Source organism: Acipenser ruthenus, chromosome 26 (assembly GCF_902713425.1).
Source record: "Acipenser ruthenus chromosome 26, fAciRut3.2 maternal haplotype, whole genome shotgun sequence".
NCBI lineage: Eukaryota > Metazoa > Chordata > Actinopteri > Acipenseriformes > Acipenseridae > Acipenser > Acipenser ruthenus.
In genome coordinates, this window is record NC_081214.1 from 6953143 (window position 1) to 6973840 (window position 20698).

Sequence of the window (20698 nt, forward strand, 5' to 3'; positions counted from 1 at the left end):
ACGCGCGCGTGCCAGTGTATTAGTGAGCAGGTTTACGGTTCGAGTCGTAGTGTGTGGAGATGAAGATGTTTAGCAAAAAGAGCTTGAGAATGTAAAATAGAAAAAAAACGAAGTCCACTATAGAATACACGTTTAATATTGTTAATAAATCTACTTGGCATATAATTAAAAAAAAAAAAGAAATCCAACACGAGTCGTAGTAACTACTTTTTTTGAGTGACCGCGTGTACATCATGTCTAAGAACGGGGTACCGCCGAGGCTCCAGCAGTTCTACCCGGTGGATGAGAGACCAAGCCCGGACAGACAGGTGAGGCCAACGCGGGAACAAGGGGGCGAGGTTAAGACTGTGGTCTCCAGTTGAAATCCATTTCCAAACAAAAATGTGCCCCGCGCTTTATGCATCTTTGAAACCAACACAACGAAGAAAAATATTGAGAAAAATTATACAAGAAGTATTGCGATTTCCTCTAAAAAAAACCATTGCCATCAAAACAAACCCCGAAAAACAAGTAACGACGAGAAGAAAAACCCGTAAACAAACAAAATGCTGCTTAATAATAAACGTGTAACCGTGAGTGCAGGCTGTTAAATTTCTTTACCCTTGCCAACAACGAAGAGCGGTTTACACATTCAGTTAAGCATCAACTTCCATTTTGTGTTGTCTGGATATGGAATCTGGCTTGCTACTTAGTTAATAGATTACAGGCCTTCTGTGGTTTGTGAGTTGATTGAATCAATCTGTGCTTGTTTTATAGTACAATAAAGACATTCAGAGTTGTGTGCAAATATTAGAACCCCTCAAGATTTGGCCTTCTTTGTATACCTACCTGCATGACAACCTCTTGGTGTGAGAATTTAAATTTTCGGGCAGTGATATAGAAAAAACAGGCACTCGTGTGCTTTAAATAGGTATCTTAAACAGTCTCATGCATTTTACCATGTGTGGCTATGTGTTCTTTTCTCTTACTATTTTAAATGACTTGCATGTGTCCACTAACAGGGATTTTTAGTTAGACGAAAGGTGCTACTTTCACTGCTGCCAGAAGCTGCTCAAAACAAATTGTTAATATAATAACTACCCATTTGACAACATATTTCAAGTTTTTTCAGCCCAGATGTAAAATTACTGACAGCAGCCTTTTTGAGGTTTCTTACTGGCATTATAATTTGTACTGGTAATAATTAGAAACTCACAAAAGGCTGCTGGTCACTTTGTAAAAGCCTTCAGTAATTAAGTTGAGCTCCAGATTTTCAGTCTCTCTTTATATTATGCTGAGGGAACACGGAGCCACATTGTGGCTTTGAACTTGGTTTCAGGAGACTAGGTTTCAGGCCATTGCATGGCACACCAGGGGAGACTTGGATGATACAGCAAAGTTGCCTCAGACTAGGTCTCTGGGTCTCCTGGAAATAGTTTTCAAGCCACTGTTCCTGAATTTGTGGCTTTGTGTTCCCTCAGCTCTAGGCTGCCAGCCCTCCCACAGTACTGGTGCTCACATTGCCCTTGCCTTGTCTTAGAGCCCGTACCAGCGTCTGGCCAGGCAGATGCAGGATGTCCTGGGGGACGGTGGGGTGCTGAAGGAGGTGATCAGGGAAGGGGAGGGGCCGCTGGTCCCGGAGAATGCATCAGTAGCAGGTAAAGTAAACCTGAAGCCAGGGAGATCTCACCCAGTGTCATTAAACAAGCCTACAGAGCTCGCCTATGCTGTAAAATGGAGCCGTACTCCATAAAGAATGCTTTCGGTATTCCACAGAAGTGTGAAATGTTGTTTGCCTTACGTACAGTCACCCTTTTTTTTATTGATAGTGGTACATGTTGTACACCAAAGTCATTGTATTTATCTTGCTCTTAATTGTATTATTACTTGTACTGTGATACTTGAAATGTATTTGCTTACGATTGTATGTCGCCCTGGATAAGGGCGTCTGCTAAAAAAATAAATAATAATAATAATAATAATAATAATAATAATGTTAGCTGGGCATTGGAAATAAAGATGATACATTTGCAACAGAGCAGAGAGTTAAGTAAATATTGAGTGTTCCTTTCAAATTACACCCAGAGCACCTCGTAGCAACGTGCAGATAAACTGAGCCTCCCCAGCCTGGCTTTGTCAGGAGTCGGGGTTGTTTTATATTTCTGTATGTGCTGCAGGTCATCATGCGGCCTCCAGGGGGGTCTTTGTACCCCAGTTTGGAGACCACTGTTTAGGCAAATGACAAAGTGGCTAATGAAAGCTATGACCATACCACCCTCTAATAACTTGTCATCAGTTCAGCAGTATAGAGGGCTGCCTTATGACAAGGGAACACTGCATTCACTTTTCTATGTATTTGAATGTTTTTTTGTTTTTACATTTAGAAGGCTGCCTATATCTCTGTCTCCCTCTCAAGGAGATTATAATTATTATGACTGTTTTTCCTTTTATCATTTTTTTCCAGTTCATTATTCAGGTTACCTTGAATATGCAGACAGACCTTTCGATACCAACTGCTACATGAAGTTCCCTCGGCTGATGAAGCTTGGAAAAGGTGGGGATGAAGTCAGGTACAATATGACTGTGTACACTGCAGCAGAAACAGAAATAAATACACAGTGCTATGTGTTTTTTGTTCTTTATTTGTACGTAGATCATTTTAGAAGTACTCATGGTCGATGGTGTTTCTGTGTTTTGCAGATGTGACGTTGTGGGGCCTGGAGGTGGGTTTGCTGACGATGAAGAAGGGCGAGTTCTCCCGATTCCTCTTCCTCCCCAGGTATGCGTACGGGAGGCTGGGCTGCCCGCCACTGACGCCCCCCAGCGCCACAGTGCTCTTCGAGGTGCAGCTCATTGACTTCCTGGACTCTGCCGAGGTCGATGACTTCTTCTCCAGGACTCCAGTAAGGACCTCTGCCCGCTAACCCTGTATGAATCGTATCCCAGACAGTGGGGATGCCGGGGTGGCACCTGGGAATGCTATTGAACATCATTTACTCACAGTGAGCTAGAGCTAGTGGCAGTCGGAGCCGTGTCTGTGAAGCGATAGTTTTGAGGATTGATTTGGACTGGATTTTCTGTTTGCTGAACTATAAACTACAGTAATCGTTTTAATTACAATGCAGAATATTAGTCAACGTTTTAATGTTTGTTTGTTTTTTTCCCCACCGTGATGTGAAAAACATTTTCAATGTAACTTCCCTATTCCTAGCGTTCAAAACCGAATTCTTATTAAACAGCAGTAATCACAAATACAAAATAACGATAATGTTCATGAACTGGACAAAAGTTCTGCGCATTTCATGGTACTTGGTTATGTCTGACAGACTAGAAGTATGTACAGCTATGGCCAAAAGTTTTGCATCAACTAAAATTTTAGAATTGAGACTTAATTTAAGTATATAGAGAACTACAAAGCAGTGGTATGTAATTCAATATGTTAACGTAACATTATTCAGCAGGTTTCATTCGACTTTATGAAGCAAGATTAGTTCATTCTATAGGGTGATGTAAAACTTTTGGACACAGCTGTACATAATGTACGGCACACTTATCTCCACTTTGAGAATCTGTGATCCAGTAGTTAGGGTATCAGGATCTGGCTCTTGCATCCTGTGGAAGATGTGTATGCTGGTTGCCATACCAGTGCAAAGAAACGCACTCAGTTGCATGGTTTGTTTGGGATCCCTGCACCCCATGTTAACGCGTCATGTAGCAGGTAGCAGCATGGGAAAGAGGATGCTGTGGTTGGCACCTTGCACCACCTGTTTGCATGTGCTCTTTGTCACATGACTACAGCCACCCTTCACTTCCCAGGATGAGCAGAGCGAGGTCCCCCTGCCCAGACTGCTGAAAGTGGTGGATACAGAACGAGGCTTCGGCAACAGGCTTTTCAATCAGAGGCATTATGAAGACGCCAAAGACCGATACAAACAGGTACGGTCTAAAAACAAAATGAATGTGGAAATAAATAAAATACAGGGCATACAATTCTGTTAGCCATATAGCTGAAAATCGGGGCTTTCAGCACACATTGCAGGCCATGTGTTGAACTGTTTTGTCTGATTTCTGGTGAAACAATTAAGAGCTGCTTTCCTACATTGAGTTAATATGCTGTAGGCTGTAATGATCTGCTTTCTCATTGTAATGCATTTCATTTATATCCACGGCTGAGATACATGGGTTAACAATGCCTGACAATCTGAATATTTCGCTGCTCACTTTGTCTTTTCGTTCATAGGCGGTGACGCTGTTGAAGAACCGGGAGCCAGTGGACGAGGTGCAGAAGAGGGACATTGAGGCGCTGAAGCTGCCGTTTTTCCTGAACCTGTCCCTGACACTCCTGCGCCTGGAGCAGCCTGCCAAGGCTCTGGCCTACGGGAAGAAGGCCCTGGAGATCGACGCCCGCAACGCCAAGGCGCTGTTCCGCTGCGGGCAGGCGAGTGCAATACAACGGGAGACTGGCTCCAGAGCTGTGAATTCAAAAAGCAAAACCCAGCAACTCATGCACAACCTCATTTTACTATTGGCTTTGATAAAGACTTCTAGTTTTACACATTGTTGTGTGTGTGTGTGTAACTATATAAATTCACAAACCCCATTTTTGTATTTATTCATTCATTTTATTTTGAAAGGTTATTCACTTATATACAGGATCCAATTATTTATTCATTTATTTACTTTAATTTTTGTCTTCCATTGTCCACTTTTCACCCTCAATTTTTATATTAACTGTTCAAGAGCATTTTCAGGAATGCAGTTATGATGTCATTGTTTAAGCTGGTTACTTCAACCTTACCAATGCGGACAGTATTAAGCATAAGTATTGAGATCATGAATGTGGATTGAAACTCGCACTGCTTGCAAGGTCCTGGTAGTATGTATATTTTTGTGATTCTGATGCCTGTACAGAGAAGTGTACTGTGTGTGTAACTGACATACCTTGTGTCCTTTTCTGAAACAAATACACAGTGGCTCACTGGAAAATCTTTTTCTGATATATTTTTTCAGGCTTGTTTTGAGTTGGGAGATTATGAAAAGGCCAGACATTTCCTTATGATGGCTCAAGCAGAAAGACCCTTTGATGCAGATATCAACAACCAGCTGAAAAAATTGGCTAGGTCAGTCCTTTTTGTTTCCATTTATTGACCTAATGCTGGTAATGTTTGTATTGCTTTGCATTGTTTGGAGGACTCTGCAGCTCTGGCCAAAAGGTTTGTATCACCTAGAATTTTAGGATGAAACATCATAATTTATTTATTGAACATCATGTAATCAAAGAAACTACAAAATGAGATCGCAAAAGCCTACCGGAAGCCATAATAGTAGTACAGTATTAGATGTTCTATTTTGAAATGTTAGTTTTTCGTTAAGTGTATGGAAAACTACAAAACGATATGTAATTGAATATGTTAATGTAACATTCAGCAGGCTTCATTCGACGTTATGAAGCAAAATGAGTTAATTATCTAGTGTGACGTAAAACTTTTGGCCATAGCTGTAGGTGTAAAAACATTTCCTTTAGTATGCAGGACACTGAAGTAAAAAAAGGACAGGCTTACAGAGTTAGAGCTGCTGGTGCACTAAACGTCTTGTTGTCAATACACAGAATACACTGCCTTGCACTGTAACCAGAATGCAAACACCCCATTCTCAGCACTAAACATCCATTCTCAGTCATGCAGTACTACTACTTCATAAGAACCTCTGCGCTCTGTTAGCCTGTTATGAGCACTGAAAGACTTCACCTTTGCAGTCATTACAGACACTATACTGAGAAGGAGAAAGAGATGTGCACCAAGATGTTTGCAGACTTTCATGCATCAGAGAAGTAAAGGTAAGCTTTTTTTGTGTTGGTTATTTGGCTGGAAGAGGTATTGGGGAGACACCAGAAAGTGGAAAACATACTATATGAAAATACTGCACATTCCTATGTAGTTTGGTTAAATTAATGGAAACGTTCAGTCATATGGGACTGGTGTTATACCAGTAGTTGCCTTTAGAGGGCATTGTATGAACAATAATTACAGTACGTTGGATATAGAATCCCTGGATGGAGCATGGATAAAAATAACTGTATAGGGAAATTTAACCTTGCTGGCTTAGACTGAGGATTTTTCCATTAGCAGAAGCAGGCGTTGAGCAGTTATCACCCATAGCAGCAGAGTTATGGCTTCTTTCAAGGCACGCATCATGAAACTGGGTAATAGTCATTCAATCTAACGAGACGTGCAGTCGGCAACCACAATCCTAATCGAATATTGAACAGGTAATAGCCGACATTCAGAACTCTATTGTTCAAAGACAAAAAGCAAACAAAAAAAAAGTGTGACTTTTTTTTTACAAAAGCCTTCAAATAGAAGGGAAAACATGCATGTGCATAATATTGTACTTTGTTATTATTATTTATTTCTTAGCAGACACCCTTATCCAGGGCGACTTAGAATTGCTACAAGATATCACATTATACATTATTTCAAATTATACAGATATCACATTATTTTTACATACAATTACCCATTTATACAGTTGGGTTTTTACTGGAGCAATCTAGGTAAAGTACCTTGCTCAAGGGTACAACAGCAGTGTCCTCCACTGGGGATTGAACCCACAACCCTCCGGTCAAGAGTCCAGAGCCCTAACCACTACTCCACTCTGCTGCCCACTTTGTGATCTAATACATGCATTAATGTATTTTTGTTTACGACTAAGTCGCCCTGGATAAGGGCGTCTGCTAAGAAATAAATAATAATAATAATAATTAAGAAACTTTAATTAAAAGCAAGATGATGAATTGTTTCATCTAAGCAAAACTTTACCCATGATGACCTTTACATCACGCTGTTCTTACAATGCAATAAGCTGGACCAGGGGTCTCCAACCCTGGTCCTGGAGAGCTACTGGGTCTTCTGGTTTTCATTTCAACTGAGCTCTCAGTTACTAATTGCACCAATTATTGGCTTAATCAATCAAGATTAACAGGTGTTCCAGATCTTTAGCCAGTGATGATGTAAAGACCCCTAGAAATCCTGCAGGATTGGGGCTCTCTAGGACCAGGGTTGCAGACCCCTGAGCTAGACTAACAACTACATTTATTAAAAGAATTGTACAAATTAATTTATAGGACAGTAATAGCAATTTTTGGTTTTTTTGGAGGGGCGGTTAGTAAGATTCCAGAATATTTGTTACTTTACTGGTTACACCGCGAAACTGACGTTTTTTGTGTGTTGGTTTAAAAAAAAAAAAAAAAAGAAAGGAACCTGCTTGCTTGTATAGCCCTGCCGCACATCCCTTCACACTCGTTTACCATGACGTGACAGTAGTTTAGAGATCAAAGCTGACTCAATGTAATTTAGAAATCATATTAATGACATGCTTTGGCTGCTCTTCAAAGCATTCTGGCACACTCCAGTACAGCTGAGGCGTCTTCATGTTATCAACAAGGGTGATCTGTGTTTTTTTTTTTTTCATTCAAATCCTGGAAGGGAGTTTTCGTGTTTATAAAAGGTGAGAGGAATTAAATTGCCAGCTGCAGACAGCGGCCCTCTGTCTACCCACACGGCAGACAAGTTGATAAAATCAAGTGAGCTGTATTTATCAGTGTACCTGATTAGGACAAGCACCTTGTTTGCAAGGGTACACTGAAACGTTAGGGTACAGCGTAGAATTCATTCAACACTGCTTTTTAAATAATATAATTGCGCAATTTGTAGGACTGATTCTCAGCTCAACCACTAAGCTGCTTCCCTCTGAGTCCTCTAGCTCTTGCCACTAGACCACACTTCTGGTCCTCTAACCACTGAGCTACACAGCCTCCCAGTCCTTCAGTTCTAACTACCAAACCACACTAGCTGTCTCCCAGTCCCACACCACTAATCACAGCCTCCCAGTCCCTCAGATCTAACTGCTTGCCTCCCAGTCCCTCCGATAGCAGACGAGGGCTGGCGTGTGAGTATTGCAACTTAAGTCCTATCTGTGTCCTGGTTTTCAGGTGAAGGGTTTGGTGAATCCAGAGTCTATCACAGAGAACTCCAGAGAGGAGGGAGAACCACAGAAAAGAAAAGGCTTCTGCTGTGATCAGCAGATTGTTTTTTGTACTTTTTGTTTATTTTTGGAAACATGGAAGATTTTGAAGGAGGAATACTGTACCGGGCAGCAGTTGCTTCAAGTGTTTGCCTCGTTTGTAAAGGGAGCGATGCAAGGGCTTGGTTGCTGTTGGCGTTAAGGGAGGTCAGAAATGACTTGAGTTCATTCCCTTTGATTCCACCCCTTCAGGACTGGGGTGACATTTCATTTAAACAAAAAAGAAAAGACACTATGTTTGGCATTGTAACAAGGCTCAAGCTTCCTTCCTGCTTTAACACAAGTTATCATGACCAAAAGGTGGTAGAAGGTTGTGAATGTCACCTGCAGGCTCTGTTCGAGCACTTGAAGGACATCGCCTTGTTAACATGGTGGTGATTTGGTTATGCTGATGACATTGAAGCGAAAATGCCTACAGTCACCATGTTATTACCAAGTAATATCTAGCTTCCTGTAAGTGACAAAAGGTGCATATGTAAATTGTTCCTTGATCAAGTCTGTCTTCTTGATCAAAACATGTTCCCTCTTTGAGAGGAGGTTAACATTCCTCTAATTCACTGCAGGTGTTCCTGTCCCCTTGAGATCATGGTTTAATATTTTTAAACGGCATTTTTCTAGCTAAAACCTGTAAAGCTTAATTTAGCCATCAGAGCACATAGTTGGGAGATTTTCTCAATTTGTCTCTTTTTTTTTTTGTGTGAATTTGAACCATTTAACATTTTGCACAGCATTTACATATGTAGTGTGTTTCAGAAATACTTTAAATCACCTGTAGCTGTTTTTCTTGCTGTGCATATTACTGGGCTGTGAGTTGCTGTCTGCTGAGCTTGCCTGTTCTCTGTATCTTGCTAAGGCACTGGTACCAGAAAAAGCACAAATAAAGATGCTGTTGTTTTTGAAGTTTTTTTTGTTTTGTTTTTTTGGCAAGTTTTTATAGCTTTTAAGACATTTCATAAATCATTCAAAATAAATCAATAAAACCAGTACAAGTTTCATCAAGCTTCACAGTGTATCAAACACTGCCAATGATCTACAACTCTGGCACAGGTAGCAGAGTCAACACCTGAAACCTATCCGTCTGTCATCGCTCACAAAATGTAATTCAGAAGCTAGAGCGGTGGCAATATCTAATCCTCTATACCTTTAGCTTTTGCAGAATAGACCAATAGATCAGCCTAGAAGCGTGCATAATGCTTTGTGTTCAAGGTATGTAGTTTTGGAATTATATTTCATGCTCCTCAATTTCCCTCTCCCTATAGTATACAGAATCGTTGGGGATGTGATACTGGCTCTTTAAATGTGGCAAGGGAGATTGAATAGAAGTTAGGTTTACAAAAGGGCTGCACATAATAAAAATTGTGTTTAAACTCCACAGTGGGGTGGGGTGGGGGTTAAGAAATGTTAGGATGGAAAAGTGGTGAGTGTTCCAGCGCCTCCCCGCCCCCCGCCCCTTCGTTTTACCTCCACCAGACCTGGCACCCATGTAAGGACCCCTTTGATAGCTGCTGCTGCTGCTTCCTCCCCTCAGTTTGCATTGGCAGCACCTTGCCTCTACCAGCGCCCATAAGCTTCTGACAGCCAGAACTGAGCCCTGAAAGATTAATGGTGCTTCAAAGGGCTCCCACTGCGCTCACCTGTTGTATCTGGAACCCAGCGGGCAGATAATTAGTGCACTATACAGTGTGTCCTGACAACACAATCGTACTGGGTGTTTTTTTTTTCTATTAAGCTTGTGGCTTATAGGCAACAGTGCTGTACAGCAGTGACAAGGACAGTGTTGAGACAGTCATTTGTGGATGGGCGTTTGACACTAGCACTGTATTTCCTTCTTGATGTGTTATGGAGGTGTGAAGATAAGGGAGTCCTTGGCATGTTTGTGCAGCACTGGTGTTTGCCACTGGAGATGTCTTCTTTCTTACCTGGTCCAGATCAATGACTGTTGATACAACCCACCCCCCGTGTAAAGTCTCTCAGCTGTAAACTGTGAAGGCACACTCTGAGAGTTTCAGACTATTTGTCTATGTTAACTGCAGCTCCATTCCCAAGCTCATATTTACATTACGTCAAACAAATGCCATCTTCAGATTCCAACCACGTTCCAAGTTGCTTCCATTTAAAAAGCTGCATGCTGTATAAAAAAAGGTTTGTTTGTGAATGTCGCTTAACAAGGGTGACCTTTTTCTTTAAATTGCAGGATTAATAAACAGACCGAATTAGACTTCAGCTCGGCACATTAAATACTGGTTATGGCCTTCGCAAACTTTTCCAAGACATTTTTCGGGAAAGGCAAGCGAGTCTTACCCTCTTAACACTGAAGCATGTCCAATTAGTTTATCATTTCAGTCCGTTCCACACCAGGTGCTGAATAACGCAGGGTCTGTGGACAGACGCGTCCTGTCTCATGGCCGGTTTTGGACTCTGCTCTTTTGGAAAAGGTTCTTTTCAAGTCATTAATAAAAGACAAGGCCGTGTCTGTACCACCCTCCTCAAAACGGGTTGTATAAATTGATTTAGTTCGTTGCTACTTCAGCCTTGAACCAGTTTCCTTGGACAGCTGCCTCCCTGCCTGTCTGTCAATGAAGCAGAAGACAGATGTTTACAGAAGACAGTTACAAGTCCAGCTTGTAGGTTTGGGAACTGTAATGTTGCAAAATATTATTATTAGTTTATTTGGCTGAAGCCTTTATCCAAGGCGACAAGGCCATTTCAGGACACTCGGTAAACCTGACTGGATTATTGTATTAATCTTATGACCAGCAGAGATGTGATTTGCTTCACAGGGCAGCTTCTCAGGGTTGATGTTTGTTAATGTATGTTAAACACCATGAAACATTAGGTAGCCGGCTCTTCTGAGCAAATATTATTACAAAATGAATCCCAAAATGTAGAGATCTAGCAGCAAACGTCACATTAAATTGCATTCAGGGCCATTTTCACAAAGCATTTACCACCATCCTACAGCAATGGGAAGAAAAAAAAAACGAAATACCAACCAGACATGAAAAATCAAGCATTGTTTGTTCTTTTAAAAATTAAAAAAAAAAGATATTTGGATGCCCAAAACCACTGCTATTTGAGACAATGGACCCTAATCATGGTCCTTTACAGTAGGTTTGACTCGGTTGGGAGATAAGGTGATTGTATGTACAGATGCCTGCTTGGGCTCCATTTGAAGTCTCTTCTTTACAGCCAGTAGTCAAAATTAAGGCCCTTTCAGGCTTCTGTAATGCAGTGCCCCTGGATACACCAAGATCATGCTACTTCCCTCTAGTGGTTTTTATAGGGAGTACACTTTTATAGCCGCTACTGTAGGAATCTATATTTACAAATATGGGGCTTCCTCACACTTGTACATTACTCAAAAGAAGATTGAAAATATTGTAAGATAATGTAAGACAGTTGTCTGCAATGTAATTGACTGAACATACGTGTGAGCTTTTGTTTATATTCCTAATCTCCTGCTCCCAGTAAATGTTTAAGTAACATTGCCTGGTGTCACGCGTTATTTAACCAGATCAAAACCGAATGTAGCGTTCTACAGCTTGGCTGCCGTCCCAGCTGCTTTTTTGCCCAGTTCACATTAGCTGAGAAGGGCACACTGTTCTAAAAGGTGGCGCAGCGGGCTAGTCCGCTAGCCGCTCATGTCTTTCACCTAGGGAGGCCAGGGTTCTGATCCAGCTCCGGCCACATCACAAAATGACCCCACAATTAGGCTGCATGGCAGGCGGAGGGAGAGGTTTTTGTTGCACTGTGGAGCACCTCTGATGGCTCCTGCAGGCATTGCCCTGTCTTTACAAAGTGCACCTCACCTTTCACAGGCACTGCATTCAATACTTGATTCAGGGCATTCAACTGCAAAGCAAAATGAGACTAGAATAGGTCAGAGTTCATTTAATGCCGTGTGACAATAATAACTCAATTTAGTAGTTGCCAATTATTTTTTATTATTTTCTCCCAATTTAGAATATCCAATTATTATTTAAGCTCGGCTCACCGCTACCACCCCTGCTCTGACTCGGGAGGGCGAAGACGAACACATGCTGTCCACAAAAGCGTGTGTCGTCAGCCGACCGCTTCTTTTCACACTGCAAACTCACCATGCAGCCACCTCGGAAGGCAACACAGCTTACAGGCAAGCCTGCAGGCGCCTGGCCAGACTACAGGAGTCACTGGTGGACGGTGAGCAGAGGACACCCTGGCCGACCTAAACCCTCCCCACCTGGGCAGTGCTCAGCCAATTGTGCGCGGCTCCCTGGGAACTCGAGTCCACGGTCGGCTGTGGAATAGCCTGGACTCAAACTGGCGATGTCCAGGCTATAGGGCGCCCCCTGCAGCATATTCTATTTAAAAATTTAAAAACCCCAATGAAATAAAAATAATACTGCATTTGCCGCATTTCAGGGAAGTAAAAAAAACAAGCATGTCTATCCTGGCAGATGAATATTCTATTCATAACCACTGGAATGAGGATTTTTTTTTTGTTTTTTTTATTGATTTTTTTTGTTTTGTTTTGTACCTTTTTGCTGTCCTTAAGCAGCCTCAGTGTTTTGTTTTTTTTTTAAGCAGGACAAGCTAAATATAGTGTTCAGAAGGAAAAAAGCAAGACAGTCATTTCAGTGCAGTATAACAGGCACTTTGTCATAGCTGATTAGTTTGCACCTTATCTGGGAGATTTGATTCCTTGTGCATGTGGGGGTGGGGGGGGGGGGGGGGACAGGCATGTTTTTATTTGACTTTTTCCCTCCGAATATAAAGCGTGAAATATGGTCCTTCGGCCACTGTGTAATTACTAACAGATTTCAAACCTCGCTCTTTCCAAATGTTTTTTTTTTTTTTTTTTTCTGGGTGCTCGTTCCAAAAAAAGAACGCTTTTTGAAGTATTAATATTTCAAACTTCTAAAGGTTTCAGGCCCAGAAATATTCAGAGGGGGGTGACTGGAGGGCCACAGAGCCTTTTTATGTACAGAGAGCCTTTGTTGATACACATAACATTGCCCTTTTTATTATTTCAAAGATCCGTTCATTCTGGCACCTTAATATAAAGAGAGAAGGTTCAGTGTGGTGTGCCGAGGGACTGGCGCCTGGAGCTCCGGGCTGTTAGGAATGGAAACGAGTGGGACTGAGAAAAGGTGGAGGTTGGGGGAGGAGAACTGTGAGGAGAAACAGACTGGACATCAGGAGAGAGGACTAAAGAAAGGAGGCAATGATCCCTGCACTGTAACTTAAAAAGAATGCTTTCTACCATCTCCACTTTTGGGATTCCTATCATGCAATGGAGAATTATACAAAACCCAGAGTTATACCAAAGCCACCTGCCCTGCACTGGATCTGAATGAACCGAGACAGGTACCATCAATTAACAAATGTGAAGTGGTTCAGTCATCTCCCAGCAGATTCCATTATAAAAAAAATAAAATAAAAATAAATAGCTATTAAATAATAGAGATACAACATTTCTTTTCACTCAGCACAAGAGAAAAATGCAATTTTCCATAAGGCAGATGTAGGTGATAAAGGCATTCCTTTAATGTGCTCCTCTGAGGGCTAGAGGACACTGAGCTGATTCAGAGTGGCTCCTGATGCCCATTGATGCAGTTAACCTGAGGAATCGCAAGGAGGAAAGGTGGTGGCCAAAGGAAGCCTTTGAAAAGTCTAGTAGGTTATTTGGTGTAGCAGGCTTGATAGATTAGATGTGAGGCAAACGATTCCTGGCTATCACCAATGCCACTGTCTCTACCACTAAATAGACAAATTATATACAAAACAAATACTCCCTTTTCCATGAAATCAGAACCCCCTTTTTAAGGGGACTTCAGAAATACAAGCAAGAAGGTATAATGAACTGCGGACAAGGTATGAAAGTAGAGGAGAGGAGGGATGGCAAGACTGCCCATGTGTTTTCAGTCAGCACAGAGCATGTGTGGAACAGATGGGACTGAGTGTCATTCTGATCCGGTGGAGGAACAGTAGGGCCCATTTTACATTAAAGGTAAAATATAACAGGGCTGCTCTTTGTAAACCAGCCTCTCAGCTCCGCGGGCAGGCTGCACTGTTCAAAGACATGATTGTAACACTGCTCTTATCTCCCAGGCTCAGAAAGTACAACTGTTTACTGCATCTCACTTTATAAACCACCTCCAGAATGTTTACTGGCAGCGGGATTCTGGCGCCTTGGTGGCAGAAAGACGATATCTGTGTGGGAGTGCTGTGCTTCCTGTGATCTGATATCAAACACACAGGTATCGCTGCCATCAACTAGGCAGGTACCAGCCTGCCCGCACACCGGCACAGCTACCTCCTGCTTCACGTGAGGTGCTCTTGCACAATCTCTCACACTTTCTAAGGACTGCTATGACAATTCAGAGATTATGGAGTAAGAAAACCAATCAAAACGCTGAACATCAAAAATGTCTCTTTCATTGACTTAGCTTTACCTCCCAGTTCATCGCTCAATGTTAAAAGTGTTACGGATTTGCTTATTCCTGTTGTCATATCCCCAGCGACAGGGATATAGCAGAGGTGCCTAATCACACTTGCATCTTTACATGCGTCTTGAGAACAGCGTATTCAAATGTGATTCAGCAGAGTGGACAGACACATTTATATGCTGCAGTTACAACACAACTCAGTCAGTTTAGGAGAGTTCATTAAGTATACAGTGCATGGCAGGGGGTTTAATGTGGTCGTTTACTGTGAATCAATTACTCAACTAGTCACACAGTTGGTCCTGCTTGATACAAAATTGTAGTCTACCACATGAAAATCGGTCAACTATTCAGAAAAGGATTTATATTAAAATCAACTTAAAAAGCTCTGAAATGCCAGGACAATGACACACCGCTGTCTCAGTAAATGCATGTGTCGTTTGAAAACAGGTTAGATGTTTGATTAATCTCTAAATCGATTAAAACCTCTGTTTGTCAGGTATGTTGTGGTTTCGTGAACGGCTGTCCATCGTGGAGCTGAGACTCCCAAACTCGTTTCGCTTTTGATAGCAGCCTGATGAAGGCTTCCAGTGCTGAGAAGCCTGAGACATTACCCACTGGGCCACCCCACCTCCCCAAAACCTGCTTCACAATGCTTTCACCTCCAGGCGACCCAGCTATGAACTCCCCAGGGTCATCCCAATTGAGCAAAGACTAAGCCACAGTAACAAGTGCCTCCCTGCAAACCTTGCCTTGACCTTTGAGAATTACTGGCTTCCGTAGCTCAAACTGAGACTGATATTATCTACTATATTGAACTGTGGAGACATGTTCCTGTGAATTAAAATCCTGAAGGTTGGTATTTTAAAATACTTATGTGAGGGGGAGGGCAACTTGTAACACAATATTCCACTCCAGCTCATAAACCAACAGCAGGCAATTTGGACCTTATTTCATGAAATTCTCAGAAATGCAAACTAGCAATTTAATGGAACAAGGAACAACATTGTCTGGCTAATGCCAGTCGTTGCCAAAAATTACCATATGTTTTTCTTTTTTTTTTCTTCTCTTAAACAAGTAGAAGAATCGGTGCTTTATACGAGGAGGGCCTCTGCTTGTGTTTGAACAGCAGAGCTGGAAACACTAGATTGGGTTGGAGAAGGGAGGGAGCCTGGAGCCTGCAGAAGGAGAAATTGGGGGGGGGGGGGGGGGGGTAGAAAAAGGGCCCTTTGAGTGACACTGAATCAGGAACCGGGAGCTGCTTATTGCCTTCCAGCTCCAAGGAAAACATACAGTGAGCTCGGGATGGCGCCTGGGCAGAATCAAAGGGGTCTTTCAGCAGGGGCGAGCGGGAAGAGACCCTGCCCCATGCAGGTTTATTTATACTAATGAAACTCAATATAAAGAGAGGGAGACAGAGAGACCAGGGTACAGTGTCATCGCAGTGATCGATTTACTAAACATCCGTGCTGCAAGCATGCATTAAGATTCCTGGAAGGGAGGGTGCATGTACAGTTGCAGACAAAAGTATTGGCAGCCTACACTTAATATAAGATCATTCAAGAAAACAAGTTAAATACAAACACTTAGGGAACACTAGCCATTAATGAATATGACAAAAACCAAAATACACAATTTCTGATAGATTAACAATCTTTATATAAAAAAAGCACTGAAGCAATTTCAAATATTTGTTCATGATAAAAGTATTGGCATCTTTACATTAAAAGTCTAAAAAATGTAATAGAACTAATTACAATATATATTAATTGATTGAGAATCATTGCACAGTAACAGCTACAGTATGAAGTCAGTAGCTAGAAAAATAGGTAATTGTGAAGAAGACGTGGCTACAGAACAGTATCGAAGAAATATTGAACACCAAAATCCACAATCAGTGCAATAATACAGGAGTACTACAGAACAAACTCTGAAAGGCGAGTCAGGCATACTGAAGAGCTGTATGCACGGAGACCTCTCTGCAAACCACTTTTAAAGAATATTCATAAAACAAACTGTCTAAAAGTTGCCAAGAAATGTGTTTTCAGGAATCAGAAGCATTCTTCAACACAATTATCTGGTCTCATTAGACTAAAACAACATTTCCCTAAAAATGGACCACAATATTTGCTGGGGAAAAAAGGGAAAGCGTTCAATGCAAACCTGGTACCTACAGTAAAACATGGAACTAGATGTTTGTCCTTCATCTGTTATTATGGTATAATAAGCATAGGGTGCCAATATGTTTGTCTGCGACTGCAGTACAGTATCCTGTGAACTGAGGATCATAATCTGGTGTTGTATAGATGTGTCAGTAAGTGTGCCTGCAGGTTTTCAATAAAGAGACAACAAATACAACACTGCCTTTCATTGGGACATAGCCCATTAGAAACCACACTTACTGCCAACTGCACACTTGCAGCAGCCTGTGTGTCAGTCTGTCTGTGCATTCATTCTACCTGGTCACCCTTATTGAAGTTCACTCTGATATACAGGGCATAATATCACAGTATACATACAGCGTAAAGTCATGCTAGCTGTACAGGGCCCTGCTATCATTTTCAGTTGCTCAGTGAAATATGAGCCTGTTTAGTACAATCTGCCATGGCTCTGCCTTCTGTGTGTGCAGCTTCCTTTGTTTACAGTCCAGTTTGTTTACATTCCCCGGGGTAGTTTTTTGCAGAACCCACTCACAACCTAATTGACACTCTGTCATTCTAGTAGCTGCGCAGTGACACTCCGTCCACTGGTGCTGCAGAGCGGTCATGAGTGTCATGAATAGGTTCTGTGGAAACTCAGGAAGCAAAACAAGCAGTGGAAACCGGGGGCGCGCCTTTTCATCACAGGATGTTTTTGTAATGCTGGAAATACCAACAGCTCTCCTATTATTAAAACCTTTTTAAATAAAGATCATTCCAACAGTTTAGATGGAATACCCAAACCCGTGGAAGACACCTTGAACTAGCGATAAAATAACCTGACAGCACCGTTTATTAACACAGTCAAAGATGCTAAAGCACAGTGATGCCTGTTGTTAGCATTGAAAACATACAGCCGTGCTATTCTTTTATATGGGTAAAGCATTTCAGATTAAACAGATGACGGCACAGTCACACACAACGCATGGTATTTATTGCACCTACAGGACCCAGAATAAACATAGTTACAAAATATCCACCCATTACACATACGCTATCCAGAAACAAATGAGCTGTACCAGGAGCACGCATTCTTCACAGACTCATTCATTAACATTTCATACAAACGAGGGGCTTTCAGCATTGCAGAACAACGCAGCTCTATGAATAATGGAAGGGGAACCACTGAACTTTTCAAACGCAAAGATTGCTGTGAATTCGAATGATAAGGGCATGGCTTGTATTGTTCAGCCTGGCATCATTAACACACTCTACCTACTGGCTGGTTCTCTGTGGTTAAGCACGCTGGAATATCCATTTTTGAAATACAATTTTAACAACTGATTTTCGTTAATGGAGGTATTTTTACACGTAACAACAATTGTATTAGTATTTAAATTAAAAAGATATATGTTATACACAGCGGTCACTCTTCCATTCCATCCACTTCGGCTCCTGAAGAATTTCTGCATCCAGTCGAGTGCTCTGGGAGATCACTGGAAGCTCCTGGAGAACCAATCAAATGTGCCCATGGTTCCCGAGTCACCCTATTTTTGACTTTGTAGTTTGTGCAAAGGCAAGCTGTGTGGAAGTGTGTCTGTGTGGGTTAGCGTGTTCTAGGTTAGCGTGTGTATAAGTGTGTCTGTGGGTTAGCGTGTTCTAGGTTAGCGTGTGTATAAGTGTGTCTGTGTGGGTTAGCGTATGTGTAAGTGTGTCTAGGTTAGCATGTTTGTAAGTGTGTCTGTGGGTTAGCGTGTGTGTAAGTGTGTCTAGGTTAGCGTGTGTGTAAGTGTCTGTGTGGGTTAGCGTGTGTGTAAGTGTGTCTAGGTTAGCGTGTTTGTAAGTGTGTCTGTGTGGGTTAGCGTGTGTGTCTGAGTACAGGCGTCCTCAGTGTGTTCATAGCTGCTTTTTTTAATCCAGTGTTAGCACGTCCCTTCCAATCCCTACATATGGTCCTAGTAAAGTGTTCCGACACTGGCCTCTTTCTCCTAAACAAACGGTTTCATGCAAGGAGACACTGAATACATTATCCATGGTCTGCAGGTTAGATTTCTCTCCAGGAATTAGTAATAAAAATAAAACTCAAACGCTCTGAATGAATTCTTCTTCCTAACAACTCAGGTAAGTTAACTGAGGCCAGCCGGAGACAGACTGGCAAGAGGTTAGAGCTCAGAACTGAGAGGCAGCATTGCCGCGTGGTTAGAGCTGAGTCCTGGGACGCAGGGTGGCCTGGTGTTCAGAGCTAAGGCATTTGGATGGAAGCAGTGTAGCCAAGTGGTTAGAGTGAAGGGACTGGGAGAGAGCTGGTGTGTCTCAGTGGTTATATGTAAGAGCCAGGCTATTTACAGGACATTTGCATGCTGGCGATACAAGCTGCACTGGTGTTTGAATTCTGTCTTCTTATAAATTCTCAGCCGGTGATGTCAAAATGATTGAAGTGTGTTGCTTGCTTCAGTCCTGACATCTGACTCTGCTATGCAGTGCAGAGGCAGTAATTGATTAAGACTGAGGGCTGCTTGTGTGTGTGTGTATGTCTAGAAACCACTGACTGTCTTCTTTAAATTCACAACCCTCCTATAAATATAAGTGGCTGGAGCAGAGGGATTGGGAAGGAAGGAGTGGCCACTGGTTAGACCTGAGCTATCAGGCGGGCAACAGTGTGACAAAGTGGTAAGAGCTGATGGACTGGGAGGTGAGCAGTGTGGCCTAGTGGATAGAGCTGATGGGCTGGGAGTGAGGCAGTGTGACCTACTGGTTAGAGCTGAGGGACTTTGAGGTAAGCCGTGTCCAATCCTAGTAGTTGCAGCTGACTGGGAGGATGAGTGACCAAGTGTGTGTGTGTGTGTGTGTCCGTCTTCTTGAAATGTATCACTCAGCCTGTGTCACACACAAGCACGTCAGGGGTTGAAAAACACAGGTTGTGCAACGCATTAGCGAGAGGTATCTGAATGCTTCACACCATGCCCCCTGTACTAATCCAGGCAAGGAGAAGAGATGCCATCTGAGCCTGCCCATCCGTCCGCGCTTTATTAATAGGACTTGTTTGGCGCACTGGACTGTCACCGTGCCAGTAACCCAAGCCACGGAGCAATTTATTTTAATCTGACAGTAAAGATAGCCTCTGTCAGCCGGCCCCTGTAATATACCGGCCTCCAAACACTCCTGCCCTTTACGTTAAGGCTACCCTTTCTGGTTCTACAAATCAAATAACCTTTTTACAGAACATGCATCTGGCCTAGGACATTTTCACCTCATTTATATTGGGCACTGGTTCAAATCTTTTAGTTGTGTAATACCTAGGCATGTTCGGCCCATATTATTTACTGTTTATATTTGAAAGCACAGAGCCTACACTGCATTTCAATATTGCATAGTTTGTCAGAGCACTGGTCGAGCGCTTATGAAACATCCTATTGAAATCTCTGGATATGTATAAAAGCAGATCTACATTTTAGTTTGTGAAATCTAGAAATCCAAACGAAGATGCGTTACAGTTGTTGATATCCATGATTTTATTTCTATTATAACATGTCTATTGATATGGACTGATATGCACAATTAAAGAATAGTATTTGATTTCTATGGAACGTTTTGTGACCTGCAGTATCAGCAGCTGAAGCTGCAGAAACAGAAAGCTTTTGTACTTTTACCTTACTTTGCATTGCGTGCCGCTGCACTGCTTTCTATGGCAAGCTGGCTGTATTTAGGTCCCAAGAGTCATTCATTCCAGGGGCTTAAGATCTATAAATAGTTAAGAAGAATATGCCTTATTTGGGTTCATTTATTTAAATAACACGACTTCTAAATTACATGAAACAGAACGTGCATTGATTTTTCTACAGTTTTCAAGGTAATAGCATACTTTAAAAGGAACTAAAGATAATGAAATAATTAGGTTTGACTGAGACCTTTCACCATTCAAACTGCCTATCCTGTCCACCATGACTGCCAACTTGTAAACCTGAAATGAAAAATGCATAATCTGTACTGCGGTTTATTTTCCCTATGGTGCTTGATTATGAAACACCCTTTATATACTTAAAGCTCTAACCGTGGAGCCAGTACTGAAGCTTC

At 42.0% G+C, this 20698-nt stretch overlaps 1 protein-coding gene across 1 annotated transcript; it reads left to right on the forward strand.

Moving 5' to 3' along the window:
* Positions 1-12: 12 nt before the first annotated feature.
* On the forward strand, positions 13-8961 carry LOC131701753 (inactive peptidyl-prolyl cis-trans isomerase FKBP6-like). Its single transcript, XM_059001545.1, has 9 exons — positions 13-308; positions 1520-1637; positions 2444-2533; positions 2680-2882; positions 3796-3915; positions 4220-4417; positions 4990-5099; positions 5735-5815; positions 7970-8961. Exons 1-8 carry the CDS (start codon positions 234-236, stop codon positions 5811-5813), a joined length of 993 nt encoding a protein of 330 aa, XP_058857528.1. The 5' UTR covers positions 13-233; the 3' UTR covers positions 5814-5815; positions 7970-8961.
* Positions 8962-20698: the final 11737 nt, after the last annotated feature.